Source organism: Phocoena sinus, chromosome 15 (genome assembly GCF_008692025.1).
Source record: "Phocoena sinus isolate mPhoSin1 chromosome 15, mPhoSin1.pri, whole genome shotgun sequence".
Taxonomy (NCBI): Eukaryota; Metazoa; Chordata; class Mammalia; order Artiodactyla; family Phocoenidae; genus Phocoena; species Phocoena sinus.
Window position 1 is genome coordinate 72,045,647 of NC_045777.1, and position 21,937 is coordinate 72,067,583.

Sequence of the window (21,937 nt, forward strand, 5' to 3'; positions counted from 1 at the left end):
CCCTCAGCAGTGAGAGCACGGAGTCCAGGGTGCTCCTCAGCGTATGTTTGGTGCTTGAAGGGTGAAGGTCTTGGTCGGTCTGGAGCTTTCACATCTGAGGTAGCTCATCTGTCCCTGGCCCATTGCTGGTCTCCAAGGTTGAGAAAGGAGCAAAGGGGTAGAATAGCTCCCTCAGGGCAGACTGGCACCCCCAGACTCCCCCTGAAGAAGGAACCTCTGTGGATGAGACCCATTTTTCTCTCCTCCTGGCAAAGGGCAGAGGAGAGAGTAGGTTCTGGGAGGGGAGAGGCAGCTCCAGACTGGAGCCCTTCCAGGAGGAGTCACCTTGGGGACCACCTTCACCCTTGGGAGCCCTCATGCTCTGGTTTCTCCCAGATCCACCCAGAAGGGTTAGAGAGAGGCGAACCCTAGGCTTGAGGTGAGGGTAGGAGGGGCCACACAGGTGGGCAAGACCTCAGGGGAGTGTGTGTGTGTATGCATATTTGGGGGACTGGATTTAGACCCACTGCTTAGACTTCTGAGTCCTTACTCAAAATGGAAGGAAGTTTGATGTCTGAATACAGACTCCCACCACCCTCCCTTACTCCCTAACTGACCTTGGCTCTGGCCCCAGCTGCTCTGTACCTCTCCCAACTAATGATATCCCCATGGAACCAAATCCTAAAGGGCCTTCAGCACCCAATGGGGGTCTCATTTTGGGAGGGATGCGTGATGGAGTCTGTTTGGGAGCCCAGGAGTGAGGAATAAGCGGGTTTCTCACCTCCAACCAAAAAGGTGGTAACAGCAGCCACAGGCAAGAGGTGAAATACTTAGTAACCAGTACAACATGGGCATCGACCAAGTGTAATGTTCCAGCTGAACATCAAAACGGGTATCACATATCCTCAAATATAAGATGCCATGGATTGTAAAACACACATACTATTACTCAAAAAGAAAATTGTCAAACCAGTGCTTTCTTATCACTTACAATTTCTATTTTATACTTGTTGAAAGAGTTCTTTTCCACATAGATCGTTATCATGTTGGATCTACAAGCCACAGGCACAGGCCACACGGCTACGTGACAACCAATGCCTGGCTGACAGTGACCATTATACACCCTTGATTACACCATTTGTTCCCACACACCAAATATGACTTCAGTGTGTGGGAGGAAAAAAGTGCTTCTTAGAACAGATGAATGATGGTAATTTCTTTTTTTTTAATAACTTTATTTATTTTATTTATTTATTTTTGGCTACTTTGGTTCTTTGTTGCTGTGCGTGGCTTTCTCTAGTTGCGGCGAGTGGGGGCTACTTTGTTGCGGTGCGCAGGCTTCTAATTGCGGTGGCTTCTATTGTTGTGGAGCACGGGCTCTAGGCACGTGGGCTTCAGTAGTTGTGGCACGTGGGCTCAGTAGTCGTGGCTCGCAGGCTCTAGAGCACAGGCTCAGTAGTTGTGGCGCACGGGCTTAGTTGCATGTGGGACCAGGACTCAAACCTGTTTCCCCTGCGTTGGCAGGTGGATTCTTAACCACTGTGCCACCAGGGAAGCCCAATAATGGTAATTTCTAACATTTACTAAGCACTTACTCTGCGTTAATTATCATCCAAAGAAATCCATAAGGTTGGCTAGACCCATTTTACAGATTAGGAAACTGAGGTGAGCAGAGGTGAAGTCAGTCCTTTGAGGTCCCACAAGCAGTACATGACAGAGTGGGACTTTAGCCCAGGCTAACTTGAGAGTGTTCTGTTGGCCACTGGACTTGAAGAAGTGAAATCGCGAGAGTTGCACAAAACCGTGTTATCCCACTGCCAGCGTAGCCTCCTTGGCTTTAGGAGCAGCGGGCGTAGGGCACTGGAGTGGCCCCTTCGGCAAACAGCTTGAGGGAGAAATCGAGGGCCGGGGCAGCCTGGGTCAGCATCCCCAAAGAGATGACATCGATATGGGGCCCACAGAACTGAGGGAGGCTGTCCAGCGTGATGCCTCCGCTCGCCTCCACGCCCACGTTCGGGAACCGGGCCTTCAGCGCCGCGGCCGTGGGGTGCAGCTCCTGTGGGACGCAAGCCAGCGAGAGGTGAAAGCCCCCGCCCCAGACCCTTCCCCTTCCCAGGAAGCAGACGCCGCCTCACCTCAGGCCTGAAGTTGTCCAGCAAGACGAGGTCTGCTCCTGCCTCGGCCGCCTCCGCAGCCTCCTGCAGGCTGCTGCACTCGACCTCCACCTTCAGGGAGAAGTCGGCCGCCTGCCGGGCCCCCCTCACCGCCTGTCAGGTGGCAAGGGTGAGAGTGAGAACGGGTGGCAGCCAGCCCTGGGCAAGTGAGCTGGGACTGGCATTCGAGAGGCTCCAGATGGATAACGAGCTTGGGGTTAATGAGGAAACCAGGCATCGAAATGGCTTCTTGCATATTAGGTGAAACCAAGTGAAATTACCATTTTTGTGGGTTAAGAAAATGGCCAAATCCAGCACTATTTGGCATTTGGACCTGAGTTCAATTGACTCAGAACATTAAGACTGGAAAGGGTCTTCAAGAACATTTTCATAGACGGGAAACAGGTCCAGGGAGCTAGAGTGACCTGCCCAACACTGGGTTCCCAATAGTTCGTCCTTTTCCCTTGAATATCATACCGACCAGCAGAAGAACGCTGGTGAAGAAGCAAGTCCAACAGTTCATTTTACAGATGGAACCACTGAGGGGTCAAGGAGTCTTGCATGCCCCAACTCCCAGGCCATCACTATTTGCCAGGGGGTGGTTGGGGGTCCCTGGTAGAGGGAAGGGCAATGCTGGCGGGGTGGCTGGAACAGGGCCAGGGCAGGGGCTCAGCTGGACAGACAGACACCTTTTCCACACCACCAGCTGCCACGACGTGGTTGTCCTTCACCATCACCAGCCCTCCCAAGTCGTAGCGGTGGGAGGCGGCCCCGCCCACTAGGAGCCCATACTTCTCCACCAGCCGGAAGCCTGGCGTCGTCTTCCTCGTGCCTGCCACGTGCCCGGCCCAGCCGGTCCCCCTGGCGGTCTCCACAGCAGCAGTGGCAGCGCTGGCAACTCCACTGCAGCGGGCCAACATATTAAGGGCCACCCGCTCCCCCAGCAGCAGGCAGTGGGCAGGGCCCCGGACCTCAGCCACCTTGGCCACAGGCACCAGCTTTGATCCCTCGGGGAGGAGCCAGGAGACCTGGCAGTTGACTTGGGCAAAGATGGCATCAAAGAAGGGCCTCCCAGCCAGCACTCCGGGGGACTTGGCCCACAGCACCGCCTGTGAGGAGGCTGCCCCCGTGACCAAGGCCATGTGGTTGAGGCCTGGGCAGTCCTCTCGAAGCCAGCTTTCTGCCAAGGTGGCCAGAGTGGCAGGGGGCAGCAGGAGTGCCAGGCCTAGGAGGGAAAAAAGGAGAGCAGCGTTACATTTTGGCTGCCTTTCTGGTAGTCAGGGATGATTGTCAAAATACCTAACAACAGGCTGAATCGGGCACTAGCCAATCAGGGTGAAGACCTGGGGGTTCCAGGAGAAGGGCTGAGGCACTGGGTGGGCCTTGTGAGCTGAACCAGGTTGTCAGTTGGCCAAATAAAAATATAGGACACCTAGTTAAATTTAAATTTCCAACAAACATCAAAGCTTTTTTAGTATAAATATATTCTAGGCTATATTTAGAACATACTTATCCTTAAAATTATCTGTCAGTTTTCTGAAATTCAAATTTAACCGATGCCCTGTAATTTATCTGGTAAACCTAGTGCTAGACCAACAGCTATTCACCAGTGGAAGAGAAATGCAGCCACCTAAAAGCCACTCTGGGCTTCCCTGATGGCGCAGTGGTTAAGAATCTGCCTGCCAATGCAGGAGACACGGGTTCGAGCCCTGGTCCGGGAAGATCCCACATGCTGTGGGGCAACTAAGCCCATGCGCCACAACTACTGAGCCTGAGCTCTAGAGGCCACGAGCCATAACTACTGAGCCCACGCGCCACAACTACTGAAGCCCGCACGCCTAGAGCGCATGCTCACAACAAAAGAAGCCACTGCAATGAGAAGCCTGCGCACTACAACGAAGAGTAGCCCCCACTCGCCACATCTAGAGAAAGCCCACGCGCAGCAAGGAAGACCCGACACAGACAATACGTACATACATACATACATAAATAAATAAAATTTATTTTAAAACGAATAAAAAATAAATTTTAAAAGCCACTCTTGACTTTCCGTCTGCCTTGCATAGAAGGATCAGTTATTTACTAGCTGAAGCCCCCAGGAGAATGTAAGCTGTGTGTCTTTCCCATCCCTGCCTTCTCTATAGCACCAAGAATTTTAAAGCTGGAAGTTCAGCTTTTTACAGATGTGGAGACTGAGGACCAGAGAAGAAAGGCAAGTCAGCTGAGGTCGCACAGCATATTGACAGCAGAGCGAGACTGGCCAGGCCTTGTGGCCATGGACATCTGTTCCTCCACCTTTGCCCTCTAGCTTGAAAACCTCTCCTTCACCTGATGTTTAAAAAAACTGTCACCTCTCTAGAGATGGGGTTGTATAAGAAGGAAAGAGCACGGGGAAATTGGGTTTGAGCCCCTGCTCTGCGAGACAGAGCTTCAGGAGTGTGGGTGAGCCCTTTGCCTGTAAAATAAGTGTTAAGGACAAGGCGGTCTCTGAGGTCCTTCCCGCCGGCGTGCCACGTTGATGGACCGCTGCCTCTGTTGAAATGAATGGGGTGACCGCAGAGGCCGAACTCAGGCGCAGTGCGACATCGCCATCTGTCGGCCAAGAGAAGACCTGCAGTCTCGTGGGCGGTGCCATAGGTGGAGGGGTAGACAATTCGATAGCATGTGAAGGGGTATTATTTTGTTTAGTTTTGTTTCCCCCACTTTTGCTCCAAGCTGAAGTTAAGGCCAGACATTCTGGCTTGCTCTACTCGCAGAAGGAGGGCCCTTCTTGTCCAGCCCTTCTTCCCCAAAGACAAGAGCCTGTCCCCCACCAGCAGCCACAGACCTCAGTTATCGCACCTGACCCTCCTCCCCAAAGTTCCCGCCCACAGCTGCCCCACGTGGCTTTCGTTCTCACACAGAGCCAGCTGTGGACCAGATGCTAAAGACAAAGTCGGTGATAGGGAGAAAAATATAGTCCCTGCCTCCACCGTTCGCGGTCCCGCCAGGCAAAAGGCCAGCGAACGAACAGCAGAGATGGATGCAAAGGCCCCCACTCCATTCAGACCAGGTGCCGTGATGTTTGCTATTTTATTTTAAATTTTTACTGGAGTATATTTGATTCACATGTTGTGTGAGTTTCAGGTGTACAGCAAAGTAAATCAGTTATACATATACATATATCCACTCTTTTTTTTTTTTTTTTAGATTCACTGTTTGCTTTTAAAGTGAATTTGAATCCTTGGACTGGTGAGTATTGGATAAACAAAAACTGTGATGCATGTATACAGTAGAATTCTACTTGGCAATAAAAAAAAAGGAACCAACTATTGATATACCCAATAGGCACACATCTCAAATGTATTATTCTATGAAGCCAGATTCAAATGGTGACATGCTATTTGTGTCCATCTATATGACTATATTCTGGAAGAAAAAAAAAAAAAGATAGCAACAGAGAACAGACTAGTGGCTGCCTGGGGAGGGGGGAGCAGAGGGGCTGGCCACAAAGGGGGCAGCAACAAGTTTTGGGATGTGATTGAACTAGTCTAGATCTCGTCTGTGATGGTGGCTATAACACTGACGCATTTGTCAAGACTCATAAAGCTTTACACAGAAAAGGGTGAATTTTACTGTCTGTGGTTATACCTCATTAAACCTGACTTTAAAATCAAACCATAGGAAAAGGAAATTTAAGCGGATCGCTCTCCTGCTTAAAGCCTCACTTTCATTGTATTAGTGCCAGCTCTCTTGACTTCTTTCCATTTTTCATTGATTCTTTGGACAAATCCTTGTTGAGCACCTGCTCTGTGCCAGGTCTTCATTGCTAGGTGACAAAGAGAGCAGCTCTTTCTCTTAGCTTTCAGGCCTTCGCTTATGCTGTTCCAAGGCTGAGCCTTCTCCTAGAAGTCCCTTTCCTCACCCTCACCCCAAACTGCCTCTTCACCTCTCACTCAACTTCAGACCTTCTCTTAGATATCACTTCCTCAGCCGGGTGCTCTCACAGACCTCCTAAATCAGGTCACATGCTCACCCAGCTCCTTGTTCATCCCCCAATGTCATCCTCTGCTGGTGTTTTCTGTCTGGGGCCAAAATGTCCACTGAGTTTTCTGCTGTATCCCAAGTGCCTAGCACGCTGACCCAGACAAAGACAAATGTGCTGCTTGTATAGGTCAACGGTCAAATATTGGCAATTTCATATTGTTTAGTTTAATACTAAGTGTTTGATGATAGTTCTCTGAGCAGAGAGGACGTGCTGTGGAATCACAGCCCAGACTCCGGGGCCACTTGGCCTGGGTTCCGATACTGCCTCTGTCACTTTTAGCTAAGTGATCTTGGGCAAGAGACTCAACCTATCAGGGGCCTTCATTGTCCCAACTGTAACGGGGATAATAACACTGATCACCTCATAGGCTTGTTATGAAAATTAAGGGAGTTAATATTTGCAAAGCCTTCAGGAACATTATAGGTGTGTTTGCTGGTGAGATGACTGAAGTATTTACCAAGAGTCATGGGAGCAAAGAGGAAGAAATGACTAAATGTCCCTGGGGAAGGGGGAAGTTTTAGTGGCCTTGAAGGATGAGTAATGTTTGCCAGGCAGGGGTGGGGGGGTGGGGAGGAAGGAGGGCAAGACATTTCGGACTGAAACAGCACGTGTTCAAGGTTCAAAAGCAAGAAAATAGAGCGAGGAGGTGACGGGGTGCTGAGTAGGATTCAAGGGAGAAATGTCTCGGGCCTGAGGCCAGAGTGAAAAAGGGACTAAACCAATTACCTGAGGAATTTGGACAGAGCCTGGGAGCCATCACAGAATTTTAAATGAGGGAATGATATGATTATGATTTTGTTCTAGAAAGGTCACTTCAGCCACCAAATGGAGATGGGCTGGGAGACAAAAGGAGGCTGGGGCGGTTGGCCAGACAGAAACTGATGAAGGCCCAAATTGGGGCAGTAACCAAAGGAAGAGCAAGCCGGGGCAAATGGGAGAGTTTTTTCTAAGGTAGAATCTACTGGAATTGGCAGCTAATACGACGTAGAAGCCTGGGGTTTCCATCCTGGGTAGCTGAAAACTGACATAAGGGATTGTTCAGGGTAGGCTGGGGAGGAGGAGGGGTTCGGCAGCAATCAGCAACCCACACAGGCTGCGCGCCTGTGATGGCCAGTCGACGGCACCTCAGCTCCCTGACGCTCTCTAGTTTGGAACTCACCACAGAGGCTCATTCCCATTTTACAGGTACAGAAACTGGATCTCCGGGTGGGTCAGAGCGTATGACAGAGCGGCAGAGCTGGGGAAAAAGAATGACTTTGGGGGAATTTCCCGGAGGTCCAGTGGTTAGGACTCCATGCTTCCACTGCCAGGGGCGCGGGTTCGATCCCTGGTCGGGGAACTAAGATCCTGCAAGCCACGCAGTGTGGCCAATAAGTAAATAAATAAACAGAATGCCTTTGGTCTTGCAGTTGTTAAGGTCGAGATGCCATCAGGAAACGTGGGTGGCTGTGCACAGAGGACAGGTAGAAGAAGGTTCTGGAGTTCAGAGGAGATTTGTGGGTGAGGAATGGAGAAATTGGAGCCACCAGCGTGTGCAGATGGTCACTGAGTGGGTAAGATCACCAGGGCAGGGTGAAAGAGGAGGGCTGTGGGAAACGCCAGGATTTGAATGTCACACAGAGGCGTGGCTGTCAAAAACAGAAGTCCCACCAGGAGGGAGTGGATGTCTGGAAGGAGAAGAGGGCTGCAATTAGGGTGTGAGCAGAAGCAAAGCAGAAGAAAGGCTGAGAGGAAAAAAAGAAGAAGAAGAAGAAAGAAGGCTGAAAGTGAGCATTGTACTTAGCCCCTGGGAGGGCTTCACCAGGGCAGTCTTAATGCCTTGTGGTAGGGGCAGAAGCCACATTGTCATGGTCAAGGAACAGACAGGAGGTGAGGAAGTGGGGGAGGGGTATGGACAGCTCCTCTCTGCAGAAGCTGAGAAAGCAGGGCCCCCTGCCTGGGCTGCACGTTGGAATCACCTGCGGAGCTTTTTGAACTCTGCTGCTCAGGTGCATTCCAGATCAACTGAATCAGAATCTTTCCGGGGTGGTTCCTGGGCATCCAGGTTTTGGAGATGCTCCACCTGGGATTCAGATGCACAGAAAGGTTAACAACCAATGCTCACGCAAGACCATATGTGGTATCCCTCCGTTTATAAGAAACATCCAGAAAAGGCAAATTAAGAGAGACAGACATCAGAATAGTGGTGGTCTGCGGCTGGAAATTAAATGACGTGGGATCTTACTGGGGTGATGGAAATGGCCTATGATGATGGTGGCATAAACTCAGTAAGTTTACTAAAAAGCTTTGAATTGTCCACTTGAACAAACGAACAAGAACCAATGCTCTGACAAAAGGCAGGAAACTATTTTGCAGCCCTAATAACCCAGTGAATCCAGGTATTGGATCAAAAGCCAACATCAGAAGAAAGACAACCAGATACTAGGCGCTCCTGATGGAACATCCCCCGACCTATGCAATCCTCTTGCCAAAACAGCTGAACCGGAGTCAGATCAGACTTCTAGACGCAACCACCAATTACAAGAAAACCAGAAGACAGAGGAACATGTTAAACTATACCACGGGGATACAACCATAGGAAACTCTCCAGAAGATAACCTAATTTCTTCAACACATACATTGCAAGGAAAACAAAAGATTAAAAGAGTCGAAAATGCATACTAACCAGCGGCAGAGCTGGGGAAAAACTAATGTATGGATCTTATTTGGACACTACTTCAAACAAACAAATTGAAACCAAATTAGAACTTTTATGAAACAACTGAAAATCTGAATGCCGACTGGGTATTTGGTAACATTAAGGACATTTTTTTGAAGCGGGTTATGGTTGTGAAAAAAAGAAAAGTCCTGGGCCTTCCCTGGTGGTGCGGTGGTTAAGAATCCGCTTGCCGATGCAGGGGACATGGATTCGAGCCCTGGCCCGGGAAGATTCCACATGCCGCGGAGCAACTAAGCCCGTGTGCCACAACTACTGAGCCTGTGCTCTAGAGCCCACGAGCCACAACTAAGGAGCCCACGTGCCACAGCTACTGAAGCCCGAGTGCCTAACACCCGTGCTACACAACAAAGAGAAGCCACCACAATAAGAAGCCTGCGTACTGCAACGAACTGTAGCCCCCGCTCGCGGCAACTAGAGAAAGCCCGCGCGCAACAACGAAGACCCAACTCAGCCAAAAATAAAATAAATTAAAATTAAATTAAAATTTTTAAAAAAGACCCAATGCAGCCAATAATTAATTAATTAATTAATTTTTAAAAGTCCTTATCTTTTAAAAATAATAAAAAATATTAAAATACTGAGATGTTTATGTATGAAGAGACTTGACAGCTGGTTTTACTTTAAGGTAATCTTGGAAGGTAGAAATTAGAAAGGGTGTGGGGACATCCCTGACAGTCCAGTGGTTAAGAATCCATGCTTCCACTTCAGGGGGCACAGGTTCGATCCCTGTTTGAGGAACTAAGATCCCGCAAGCCGTGTGGCGCAGCCAAAAAAAAAAAGAAAAGAAAAACAAAGGTATGGATGGGACTGGCTTGGCCAAAATTTGGTGGTTGTTGAAGCTGGATGATGGGTACATGAGGATTCATCATACTTTTCTGTCTATTTTTGTGTATGTTTGAAATTCTCTATAATAAAAAAGTAAAATAAATAGGTAAATAAGAAAAGGAGAGAGAGGGCCCTCACTTAAGATAGGGTGAAGGAAAGTTTTTTGTTTTGTTTTGTTTTTTTCAGCCACACCGCATGCCATGCGGGATCTTAGTTCCTTGAAAAGGGATAGAACCCACGCCCCCTGCATTGGAAACATGGGGTCTTAACCACTGGACCACCAGGGAAGTCCCAAGGAAAGTGTTTTTAGGATGAATAGAGCAGTGATTCTCAACCTTGACTACACAATGGAATTATCTGGAGAGGCTTGCCAAATGCAATGTCTGGGTCCCACCCACAGAGATTCTGATATAACTGGTCTGGAATGTGGTAATTTAATTCTAATTTGTAGCAGAGTTGAGAGCTTCTGAACCGCAGGAAGAGAACAATAGCTACCATACACTGGTGCCTACCAGATGCCGGGCACTTGCTATATATACAATGTCACAAATCCCACCTGTCCTTCTTCATGGTAAAGGCCATTTGTAGGCAGAGAACCTAGGCTCAGAAATGCAAAGGGAAATTACCTAAAGAGCAGAGCTAGAAAATGGGAATTCCCTGGCCATCCAGTGGTCAGGACTCTGTGCTTTCCCTGCAGGAGGCACGGGTTCGATCCCTGGTTGGGGAACTGAGATCCCACAGGCCATGCAGCGAGGCAAAAAAACAAACCATTCAAAACATTAAAGAAAAAGAGAAAAGAAAATGATTGACGTGGACCCTGGTCTTCCCTGTCCACACACAGAAGGTGGTTTTAGAACCACACAGCCTTCACCCACGGGTTACTCTCTTGCCCACTTAGGCAAGATCAGCTGTTCTGATCGCCTATTGTAAATGCAGAATGTTCGTGAAAAATAAATACATCTGGTTTTCTTTAGGCCCCAACTCTCTCGTGCATTTCCAACAAAAGGGATTCCTGTGGGTAGCTTTGAAAATAAGGGCTCTCCTAATTAGCCACTGTCGCGAAAGGAACTGCAGAGAGGAGTGGGGCTGTTTTTGCAGCTGCCTGAGGAGAAGTGGCTGCACAGAGGAAACAGCTGTAACGCCCTGTCCCCTTTTTATTCTTGCCGTTGTTATATGTAAATATTCTCTCAAGATGCCTGGACTTCAGAGATTACAGTGTTACCCTGTGGGGTATAACCTTGATCTCTCGAGGCAATCCTTTCTTAATTGGTTATTCCAGAATTTTATTACATTTAATTTATTAAATTTTATTAAAATTGGTGCCTCTGTTTTTGAGGGAAAAGCATCTGGAAATTTCCTGCATTTGTCTCTTTACAAATAATGTAAAACGATATAGATAAACTGACTCTGGCAGAATATTTGAAGACATTTTCCCCCACTGGCACTTGTGCCGTTCTTGTCTGGATTGTTGACTGACTTTTACTGTGTTTCTATATTGCCCTAACTGGCCAGTGTCTCTGTACCGGGAGAGACTGGGCCAGAATCAGAACTTCCATCTCTGCATCTTTCCTTCAGTCATTTAATAAACACTCATTCATGCCTTTGATGGGCGGGCACAAAGTCAGGGTCTGCAAATGCACCTAAAACAAATTATCACAAGTTTTTGTTCTTAATTTGATGTGTAACCACGTGTAACCATGTGGCCTGTGCTTGCAGCAACAGTGATGTTATACGAGGCTGACAAAGTGTTCCAGCTAAAACCAAGTAATGATTGTTTTCTCCAATTTACAGGAAAAAAAATTAAATAGATAGACGTCAGTTTTAAAGGTTTTGCCTTTATAAGTTTTTCTTAAAACTCTGGTGCCGGGCTTCCCTGGTGGTGCAGTGGTTGAGAATCCGCCTGCCGATGCCGGAGACACGGGTTCGTGCCCCAGTCCGGGAAGATCCCACATGCCGCAGAGCGGCTGGGCCCGTGAGCTATGGCCGCTGAGCCTGCGCGTCCACAGCCTGTGCTCCGCAACGGCAGAGGCCACAACAGTGAGAGGCCCGCGTACCGCAAAAAAAAAAAAAAAAAAAAAAAAAAAACCCAACTCTGGTGCCTGCTACCACTTGTCTATAACAGAATCTAGAGTGACATCATGTGTAATAATAATAACAGCTAACACTTTTATGGTCCTTCCCAAGCACTGTTCCCAGCATATTCTATATATTAACACATTTAATCCTCACAACAACCCTCATAAGGAGGTACCATTATTATCTCCATTTTACAGATAAGGAAACTGAGGCACTGAAGAAGCAAGTAATTTGCCCAAAGTTCACACAGCTGGGAAGTGTGGAGGCAAGATCATAAGTCTAGGCGGGCTGGCCCCAGAGTCCCCTCATGTACCCAACCTCACCACACTGAGCACAAAATTATACTTAAAATTATTATATATTTATTATATCACTATTCACAGAGCTCTACAAGCCACACTCAAGAATCCAGGGCTCTGTCCCTGGTGTAGTAGGAAGAGCTTGGGTTGAGGGTTCAGAAACGCCTGGTTTGAATCCCAGCTCCATCACCTACATGCTGGGTGACGCTAGGCAATTTCCTAACCTCTCTGAGAGTCAGTTTCATGAGGAAGTCACAGGGCTACAACGAGGAGGGAATGGGTGATTCACGTCAAGTGCCTGAGCCAATGCCCAGCCAGATGCCTTTGAACCCAGGTGTCTGACTTGCGGCAATTTTGTTCTCCCATCTATTTATTTGTTGATCCATTTGGCAAACACCAGAGGGAGACAGAGGCTGGTTAGCACCCCAGCTTCCAGATAAATGTTCTTTCCTTTTCCCCTTCTCTCCCTAGAGAGGAGAAATGACCTCCAAATAGAGCCAGATGCGATTGCCCATCACACAAGTGGTAAAATGACCTATAGGGTTTCAGAGCAAGGAGAGATGACCTGTCGTTAAGATACAAGAGCAGTAAGAGAAGACTCAGGAAGGTTGGCTCTGAGAATAGGCTGGCATTGGACAGGTGAGAGGAAGGCCCCCCAAGCAGAGAGAATGGGAGAGAGCAAAGGCCCAGCAGTGGGAGGCCTGGGGTATATGTCGGTGAAGTTGCACGTGGAGGGTAGCGAGAGAGAGAGCTGAGTGGTAGGACGGGGCCAGACTGAGCAGGCCCTGAATGATAGGAAACAGTTAGGTTCTCATTCAATAAGCAATGGAAAATCCGGAAGACTTTTGATCAGAAGTCACTTGATCAAAAATGCACTTGTGGGGGCTTCCCTGGTGGCGCAGTGGTTGAGAGTCCGCCTGCCGATGCAGGGGACACGGGTTCGTGCCCCGGTCCGGGAGGATCCCACATGCCGCGGAGCGGCTGGGCCCGTGAGCCATGGCCGCTGAGCCTGCGCGTCCGGAGCCTGTGCTCCACAACGGGAGAGGCCACAACAGTGAGAGGCCCGCGTACCGCAAAAAAAAAAAAAAAAAAAAAAATGCACTTGTGAGTTTAAATGTTTAAGTTGTGCCTAGCGTTTTTGAAAGATATAAGTTGCAAGGCTGTTGCAACAGCCTGGACCAGGAAGCAGTGAGTCCCGGTAAAATGTAAGGGCAGGGCATCTGTAAGGGGACCGCTCCCTGCACACCATGCCTCCAGACCTGGCCCCGCCCCCTCACACCTTGGCCCCCAGCCTGCCATCTGCTTCTGCCCCAACTCTGTCCTCGCCCCTCCTTTGCCCCACGTCCCCAGCCTTTGCCTCACCCCCTGACTCGACTACTCCCTCCTGGTTTAATTCCCGCAGGTCAGTGATCCCAGAGCCGACACTGCTGGCCTGGCCCAGAGTTAAACATCAGTGTCATCACGTGCGTGAAGGCTGCCAGGCAGAGGAAGGCTCCGTCAGAGGGAGGTGGGAGCAGAAAGACGTGGAGGTAAATCCATAGATGCAGCAACTGTCTGGATATTGGGGTTCGAGGGAGACTGAGCTGTCAAAGGTGACCCTGAGGTTTCCAGTCCGAGTAGGAGGCTGCTGAGGCACGAATAGAAACGGAACTGGCGTAGGGGAGGACTTTGATTTTGACACGCCAGGGACATGTCCCCAAAATGGAACTGGAACCTGGGGCAGGTTCAGGACTGGAGAGGCAGACTGGAGTGATGGATGTGACTCCAGCATAACTACTGAGTGATTTCTGTGCCAGCCGCTTGACGTGTATGATCTCATTTCATCCTCACCACAACCCAAGGGAAGACACTGCTCTCACCTGATCAATGAGGAAACCGAGGCACAGCGAGGCTAAGCATCTTGTCTGAGGTCACACAACTAGCAGGTGGCAGGGATGGGACTTGAACCCAGGCTCTGACTCTGAGATCATTTCTAAACCAAGAAGTAGTCTGGACCCCCAAAAGCTGGTTCCACGGCCAAGCCAGAAGGGCTGGGTATGGGGCCAGCAGAAGCCCTAGACCAGGGGAGGAAGGTCAGAGCTGGGGAAGGAGAAGCCCGGGGAGGGGAATGTGGAACTGCAGGGAGCCCTCCATGCTCATGTCATTTCCCGCCCGCCCACATCCCCAACCTGGTGAGCAGGGAACTATTATTGTCATTTTGCAGATATTGCAGTACAAGGAAGTGAGGCTCTGAGACATCAAGTGACTTGCTCAAGAACACACAGTCTGTTCCTGGTGGAGCTGGGATTCAAACAGGAGCCTTTTGACTCCAGAGCCTGGCGTGTATCATCCTGCATCCAGCCTCCTTCACAATGTCACTCCCCACATGCACAGGAATCACAGGGGTCACAGGACTCAGGCTCCCTTCCCCCACCCCGAGGCAGATGGGACAGGACTTTGCCTCACTCCTCCAGAGCTGCTAGTGAGGGGCAAAGTCCAGAGCTGCTCCAGGTCCAGCCTCCCACTGCCCGGCCACTTCAGTCCCCAGGAGATGTGGCCTACTCCAGGCCACCCCTGAATTTCCTGGGGCTCAAGCCCCTTTCTTCCCCAGAGCTCACTTGGGAACCTATCGTAGAAGGATAAAGAAGAGTGAGAAGAGGTCTTTGCAGGGCAGAAAGGAGTGCTTGGGTTCAGAGAGGTTGGAGGGAGATGGGGGAGGGGTAAGAGAGTAGTTAGAGACCAGCGAAGACTTGGGGAAGGTGGGGGATGGGGACGGAGATAAGACGGGATGGGTGATGGGCAGGAGAGGGGCAGGTGGTGATGTAAGGATACAGGGGAGAGAGGTCTGGGAGGCTTCTTTACCTTCAGGGTCCATGACAGCCTGGAGCTGGCCGACTGGTGTGCCCACAGCTCCGTCTAGTGTTTGGAGAGGCCGGAGACTGGGGGAGGGGGTGGGGCGGGAGGGGGAGGGGGAGGGGCCGGTCTGACCAGCCCTGACCGGCCCTGCCCTGGTTCTCTGGGGCTCCCTCTGGCCTCCAGGACACTCAGTCATATAACTCAGAAGTCCTCTCCTCTCTGAGCCTCGGCCCTGTTCTCTCCACTCACCCAGCCTCCTTGACCCTGCCCCAGGGTGTGCTCCCTGTGATGGCTGGAGAGCATTTTTGATGGTGCACTGGGGAAATCCTACTTCCCTGCTTTTTGATCTCAAATACTTCTTTACCTTTTTCTGCGCCTCCATTTCCTTAGCTGTAAAATGGGATAATACCAACCTCATGGCTTCAACTGAGAATCAAGTGAAAAAACTCTGTGGGTGACACAGAGTAGAAACTCAACAAAAAGCCACTTTCCTTCTCTTCCTTCTTCCCAAGGTACTTTAAGGGCCCTGAGCAGATCAGAGCTGGGCTTCTGAACAAGAAAACCAGGAAACTGCCAATTATTGTACTGTGACTTCAGGCAAGTTCCTGTCCCAGAAGTGCTGGGGACTCCAGTTCTTCATCAGAACCACTTGCTAAAGTCCACTGATTGCCAGACACTGGCCTCTTCCCAGCCTTCTCCCATTTCTGCCTCTGCAGCATGTGACCCTGCCAGGACTTGGACTTGGGTGAGGCAAGCAAGGGTCCTGGGGCACAAAACTGAAGAAGGCCTCACTCTCAAGCTCCATTTTACACCTTACTGCCTTGCTTGCCTCACTCTAGTCCAGGTCAGCTCCTGACAGCCCTTCTCCAAACTATTTCTCCCTTTTTCCCCTCCAGATGTCATTTTCTCCTGGTTTCTCTCCTAAAGGCTCTTTTCTGCTTCCTACAGGTCCTTCTTCCTACAGGCAGCCCTCAGACTGTGGTGTCCCCTCAGTGTGGCGGGACTGTTCCTCTTTTCCTCTTGGGCACAAGCTAAACTACATTTCCCAGCCTCCTTTGCATGGAGGCCACCATATGACTGAATTCTGTCCAATGGAATGTGAGCAAAAGTGATGCGTGTCGCTCTAGTCTTCCCATGATCTGCCCTGGGAATGACAGAGCCACAAGATGGAAGGAGTCTGGGTCCCTGAATGACCTCATGGAAGGTCACCCTCCAAATGCCAACATTAAATTGTTACATAAGCAAGGAAAAAGCTTCTCTTGAGTTCTACCCCTGAGACTTGGGGGTTGTTTGTTACAGCACTTAGCCTGCCCTGACTAACACATGAAGCTTCTCTCCACAGCTCTCTCCTTTTCTCATTCTACACAGTTTACGCATTTATCCACCAATGCCATTATTTAAATTGCTATCTAACATCAGATAACTCCTTAATCTATATCTCCAGCTCTGACTTCCCTTGCAACTTCCAGGCCTCTACTTCTAACACCCCTCATGGGGAGTTCCCTGGTTGTCGGGTAGCTAGGATTCAGCGTTTTCACTGCTGTGGCCCAGATTCAATCCCTGGTCGGGGAACTAAGATCCCACAAAGTGCGCGGTGTGGCCAAAATATAAATAAAAAATAAATAAATAAATACTCATGTTTTCCCCTCAAACTGCTCACCTCTTTGCATTTCCACATAGTGATGTCAGCATCTCCTCCATTTTCCAAGACAGAAACTTTAAGAGTCAAACCTCATTCTTCCCCCATCACCTCAATAGTCAATTCGTTCTAAAAACCTTATTCTCTGAATAAATATATTTCAAACCTGACCTCTTCTTTCACCTTAGGCCAGACTCCCACTCTATCTAACTTCACCTAGACTAATGCTCCCGTCTCAGGTCCCACTGCCTCAGGCCATGCTCCTGGATGCCAGTTTCATTCAAAGGACAGATCTGACCTTGCCATGGTTTACTTGAAAACCATTGTTTGCTCATTCATTAATCCATTCACCTCTCCATTCAGTAAACATATATTCGGTAGACATGCCAGGCTCTGGCCTCTGGAGCCACAAAGATGATAGGTGGACTTGAAGGGGCTACACCCCAATGAATGGGGGACACCTTCACAGGATTACAGTCCAGTTGTTTGTACTGTCACGCAAGGTGCTGCAAGAGAAATACTCTCTCTGTTTGGGATGGAGGCAGCAGGGGCGGCTTCGCAAAGGCAGTGACATTTGAACTACATCTTGATGGTTGAGAGGAGTTTGGCGGGAAGTCAAGACATGTGTGTGGTGGGACAGGACGGGGGTGCGCAGGCTTCTGGCAGAGCATGCGCAAACGCAGGAGTGAGCTTGTGGCCCTTTCCATGGCCGGCAGCTTTGGGGATCTGGGGCATGGTCCAGCTAGGCTGTCCTGAAGCCACTAGCTGGGCAGGCAGATGCTAAGCACCCCAAGGGGCTAAGGCACACAGGCACCCATTGGCAGCTCATTGCTGGGGACATGTATCTGGTATCCAAAATACCCTGGGTTTTCTGATGGCTAATGGCTCGACATCCAACCTCCCCAGAACAGGAGCAGAAATACGGATGCAGAGGAAAATGAGGCGTAAATGTCCATTTTCAGAAATGAAATGTCCATAGAACCATGCTCGGAGGCCCTTTTCCTGTCTGCAAAAGTGAATTACATTAATAGACTTCTCAAGACCATCCCCATCCAAATCCTTCTTCCATCTGGAGTTTGCACTGGATGACAAAGCTGTATTTGTAACCATGATCTTAATGTGTACTATTGGAAATAAAATAGAAACATGCATTTTAAAATATAAGATGAAGAATAATACACTGTATATGGTTGTGTGTGAGAGAAAATCCTGTGTTTTTTGTTTGTTTGTTTGTTTGTTTTTGCGGTACGCGGGCCTCTCACTGTTGCGGCCTCTCCCGTTGTGGAGCACAGGCTCCGGACGCGCAGGCTCAGCGGCCATGGCTCACAGGCCTAGCCGCTCTGCGGCATGTGGGATCTTCCCGGACTGGGGCATGAACCCGCATCCCCTGCATCGGCAGGCGGACTTTCAACCACTGCGCCACCAGGGAAGCCCGAGAATCCTGTTATTTAAGAAACTAGAATGTGCTGGTAGTTTTGCAAAAGAAGAAAAATGTTGTTTTACTGTCAGGACAAAATTAGTATTTTCAATATTTTATTATTTATTTATTTTGGCCGGGGTGAGGGGGGGTGTGCAGGTTCGATCCCTGGTCGGGGAACTAAGACCCCTTGTGCCTGTGTGGCACGTCCAAGAAAGAAAAAGAAAAGGCGCCCAGGTTTGCGTGGTGAAGGCTGGATTTCCACCCCAGCTCGCCCAGGCATGGGTGGCAGAACTCCAGGCGGATCCGTGGCCACTTTCTGCCGCTTCTCTCCTCATCCCTCTTCCACACCCCCATGAACTGACCCACCTGGGGGCCCTTTCCCAGCCTCTGGTGTCCCCTCCAATCCAAACCACCTGGCAGTCACGCTCTCATGGAGTCCCGTGGCCTCTCCTTTTGTAGGTCAATGTGTCTGCTCTCATCCACTGCTCCTCTGACCCAACAACTTCCTCTTTGCAAATTTCCTCTTTGCCCTGGGGAAATACCAACGGCCTCTGGTTCATGCGGTGCCCTGGGTTCTGGCCTGGGCTGGTCTCAGAGATAGCACAGTTGGGTCTTGTCCCCTCCTCTCCATCCCAGAGCCACAGGGATGCCCCTGGTTCTGGAGGCCTGTCACAGCTCACTCTCTCACTGACCCTCCTTGTAGAATGGAAGAGGGGATACAGACAAACACATTAAACTTGTAACAGCATCAGCATGACCTGGGACTCTCGTGTGTGCACTGGGGAGAGGGGGGGTGGAGGGTGGGGGGAGTGGGGGGGGGGGTTGAGGAAGGGACATAGCGGCTGAGCTGAAGAACCACACTTGGTCACACATGCAGTCTTTCTGTCAAGCCCTGCCACAGACGGAATTAAATCTTCCACCTCCACCCCATCGGAGCAAAGACGAGGGTGCCTATGTTCTCAGCACCTCCTGAGGGCGGCATCTCCTCAGCCTCTGCAGCCCTTCCTGCCCCCTCCCTCACCCAACTGTACTAGCCACTGCCCTTCACAAGCATCACCAAGTCCTCGCCTCTTGCACACAAACTGCATGCATGAGTGGACCCACGCAGGTGCCGAGACTTCTAAGAACTACATCTGCCCAGAAACTCTTCTCACCTCTGCTCTTGCGAGGAGAAACAGCTGAAGCCTCTGGCTGTCTCAGTCCAGAGTTGGGGGAAAATGCGGTGGCTGGGACCGTGAGCCAGCCTAGGGTCCAGGGGCCGTCTCAGACGCACCTGAGACCACAGCTGGGTGACACCACCCAGCCCATGCTCCAGGCTGGCCTAGCACAGAGCACTGGGGCATGGAGTTAAAGGCAGTTCATGGGCTGAGCCGGTAGGACTGGCCTAATCCATGGGGCCAAATGTACTTTCCAGAGTAATCCTAAGGTGGGAGTTTGCTGGGTTGCCATTTTCTCTTCTTCCCAGACTCTGGTATTCCTGGGGAATCCTCTGAGAAATCGTAAGTCAAGGAAGTTTGGCCTTTACGGAGACTCAGCAGCTGGTTTCAAGGACAGAAATGTGGAAAAAATGTGATGGGGAGAAGTAGGGGTTGATGAGGAAAGTTCGTTCATTCAGTCTACAAGGGTTCAGTGGGTGTCAGCCCTGATCTACGTGCTGGATGTGGGTGCTGCATGGGCTGCTGGCTAGAAGAGCTGAATGATGATTCAGGGTGAAGATGCTGGATGAAAATCCAAAGGGTGCTGGGTGAAAATGCTGGGTGATGATGAGGCTGGATGTGATGACAGGAGGGAAGGTGATGAAAGCGGGAACGATTCTGAGCTCCAGTCTTATTACTCTCAAACGTTAAGGGGCCTCCACATCTCTCTCTTCTGGCCCATCAGAAGTAGAGGTCTCCACAGCCTCATCCTTGCTGCCCACGAGTGGCTCTTCCTCCCCCTTTAGGCTGGGGGATGGCCCAGGCTTCAGCTCCTCCAGCGCCACGGAGCCCTGGCGAGACTTCCGTCTACCAAAGAAAGTGGTAAGTGTGGGCCGCTGGCCAGACCCCTCCCCCTGGGGGGCCCCAGAGTCATTGTTACCCCCAGACACTCCCTCTGTTATTGTCGCGGCCTCCTCATGAGACACCTGGGCTACCCCAGCCCAGGCATTTGCCACCCCGTTGTGTTTTCCACCCCTGTTGAGTGTCACTACTCCCGTCTTCCGCTTCTGCCGCTGGCGCCACAGCAGAAGTAGTGCCATGAGGAAAATGAGCACCAGCAGGGCCACAAGCACAGCTACCAGCAAGGTGCCATTTGTCTCCCAACCTGAATTTGGGGAGGACCTACTGCTTGTGGAGGACGTTGGGCTGGATATTTTTACTCCAAAGGTGGGGGAGCCACTGGTCCCCAGGGGGGTCTTCAGAGACGTAGTTGCCATGGTGACAGGAAGTCCACTGGTCTCCTTGGAAGTCTTTAGAGAGCTAGTTTCCATGATGACAGGGGGTCCGCTGGTCACATTGGAGGTCTTCAGAGAGCTAATTGCTGTGGTGATAGGGGGTCCACTGGTCCCATCAGAGGTCTCCAGAGAGCTAGTAGCTGTGGTGACAGGGGGTCCACTGGTCCCACTGGAGGTCTCCAGAGGGCTAGTTGCCACGGTTTCACCAGTCGTAGTGTGGAATCCTGCAGATTTCACTACTGGGACAGCAGGTATACTGGTTGCATTAGAGATTTCCAGGGGCATTGATAATGTTTTGGCGGAATCTTTCTGGGAGATTATTGACTCATTTACAGGAGGGCCCCTGCTGGCAGCAATGGAAGTCCCAGGAGAGGAAACCTCATTGGCTGTATAGGGAGTTGAGGAAGGCGGGAAGATCTTGTGCTCAGTACTGTTATCTGTCTTAGGGACCTCGGTTGTTGCAAAATTAGATGTCATTGAGTTGAATTTTGTGGTCTCATAGATATTTGAGACCAAAGAAGCAGAGGACCCTGTGGGTTCCAACTCCTGCAAAGTAATTGTGCCATTCGGAGACTCTGAGCTCGTGTTTTGGGCCCAGACGCTCCCAAAGAGGAAGAGAAGCAGGATCATTTCCAAAGCAACAGGCATGAGCAGGAGTTGGGACCTGAGGGTGGGGAAGTTGAAGAAATAAAATACATAAGGAGCTGGGGGCGGGGGGGCAGGACCTAGCCAGGCCCTCCCTCCTGCCCACTTCCCTGCCAACTGCCGGGCCCAACTCTGCGGTTCAACGGCTTTTTCCATCCTTGCTTTTACTAGTATCAGAAGTAACAAGACGCTGGCAGCTCCCCCATCGAATCTACCCCATAGGCCCCCTTGGGCGTTGGCAGCCCCAGCTCCAGCAACAGCCCACCCCCTCCTCGTCCTCTTTTCCCATTATCTATCAAGGTCTTCTCAAGCCAGAGGCACATTCCCAGGTCCACTGAAGCCCCTGCCCCACCAGGTCACACCACTTACCAGCTCAGCGGATAAGGGCACAGGGCTGGGACCAGGCTGCTCCAATTCCTGAAGCTGGGGCAAGACTGGTGGTGGGGCCTCAAGGGGAAAGGAAGTGGCCCTGGCTCCACCCACCCCAGCATCCTGCCCCACCCGCCCTGCTCCTACATTGCCGTGTGATGAGAGAGGCATCACTCGCTCTTTCAGGGTCTGAGATGATGACAGGGGCTCTGGGGTCTCAGCTGAAGCAGGTGGGGATGGTGGGCGGGGTCTGGAATGGGGATTCCCGGGTCTCCTCTGGAAAATGGGATGGCAAGCAGTGAAGCTGGGATAGGGATATGTGTCAGAGCAGGGGTGGTGGAAATGCATGCTTGAGAACCAGGGGGTGCGGAGGAGGAGATGGGAGGGGAAGGTGGTTTCCTTTGCCTTTGTGGTCCCCGAGCTGTTAGGCCAGCACCCAAGGCTAACACTTCTCCTGCCCCAAGAGCTCCCAGGAAGTACCAGGGCAAGAGGAAGCCCTCGACTCTGGCTGGGGCAGTGG

General features: G+C 50.6%; 2 protein-coding genes and 1 long non-coding RNA gene across 5 annotated transcripts; 1 reads left to right on the forward strand and 2 right to left on the reverse strand.

The window, feature by feature from the left end:
- Positions 1 to 1,467: 1,467 nt before the first annotated feature.
- On the reverse strand, positions 1,468 to 19,264 carry QPRT (quinolinate phosphoribosyltransferase). 3 transcript variants are annotated; one of them, XM_032606519.1, is made up of 4 exons: positions 19,127 to 19,264; positions 2,822 to 3,357; positions 2,115 to 2,246; positions 1,468 to 2,035 (listed from the first exon to the last, which is right to left on the reverse strand). In XM_032606519.1, the coding sequence occupies exons 2-4, from the start codon at positions 3,272 to 3,274 to the stop codon at positions 1,817 to 1,819; spliced, it is 804 nt and encodes a 267-aa protein (XP_032462410.1). In that variant the 5' UTR covers positions 3,275 to 3,357; positions 19,127 to 19,264; the 3' UTR covers positions 1,468 to 1,816. The 3 variants fall into 3 exon arrangements, with proteins under 3 accessions (XP_032462410.1, XP_032462407.1, XP_032462409.1); XM_032606516.1 differs by lacking the exon at positions 19,127 to 19,264 and adding an exon at positions 16,866 to 17,735; XM_032606518.1 differs by lacking the exon at positions 19,127 to 19,264 and adding an exon at positions 14,920 to 14,991 and having other exon boundaries at positions 1,543 to 2,035.
- Positions 5,043 to 14,783, forward strand: LOC116740685. Its single transcript, XR_004345927.1, has 3 exons — positions 5,043 to 5,184; positions 5,322 to 5,363; positions 13,481 to 14,783. It is a non-coding gene; the product is annotated as an uncharacterized LOC116740685 (long non-coding RNA).
- Positions 18,502 to 21,509, reverse strand: SPN (sialophorin). Its single transcript, XM_032606515.1, has 2 exons — positions 21,418 to 21,509; positions 18,502 to 21,067 (listed from the first exon to the last, which is right to left on the reverse strand). The coding sequence occupies exon 2, from the start codon at positions 21,049 to 21,051 to the stop codon at positions 19,816 to 19,818; it is 1,236 nt and encodes a 411-aa protein (XP_032462406.1). The 5' UTR covers positions 21,052 to 21,067; positions 21,418 to 21,509; the 3' UTR covers positions 18,502 to 19,815.
- Between the last annotated feature and the right edge of the window lie 428 nt (positions 21,510 to 21,937).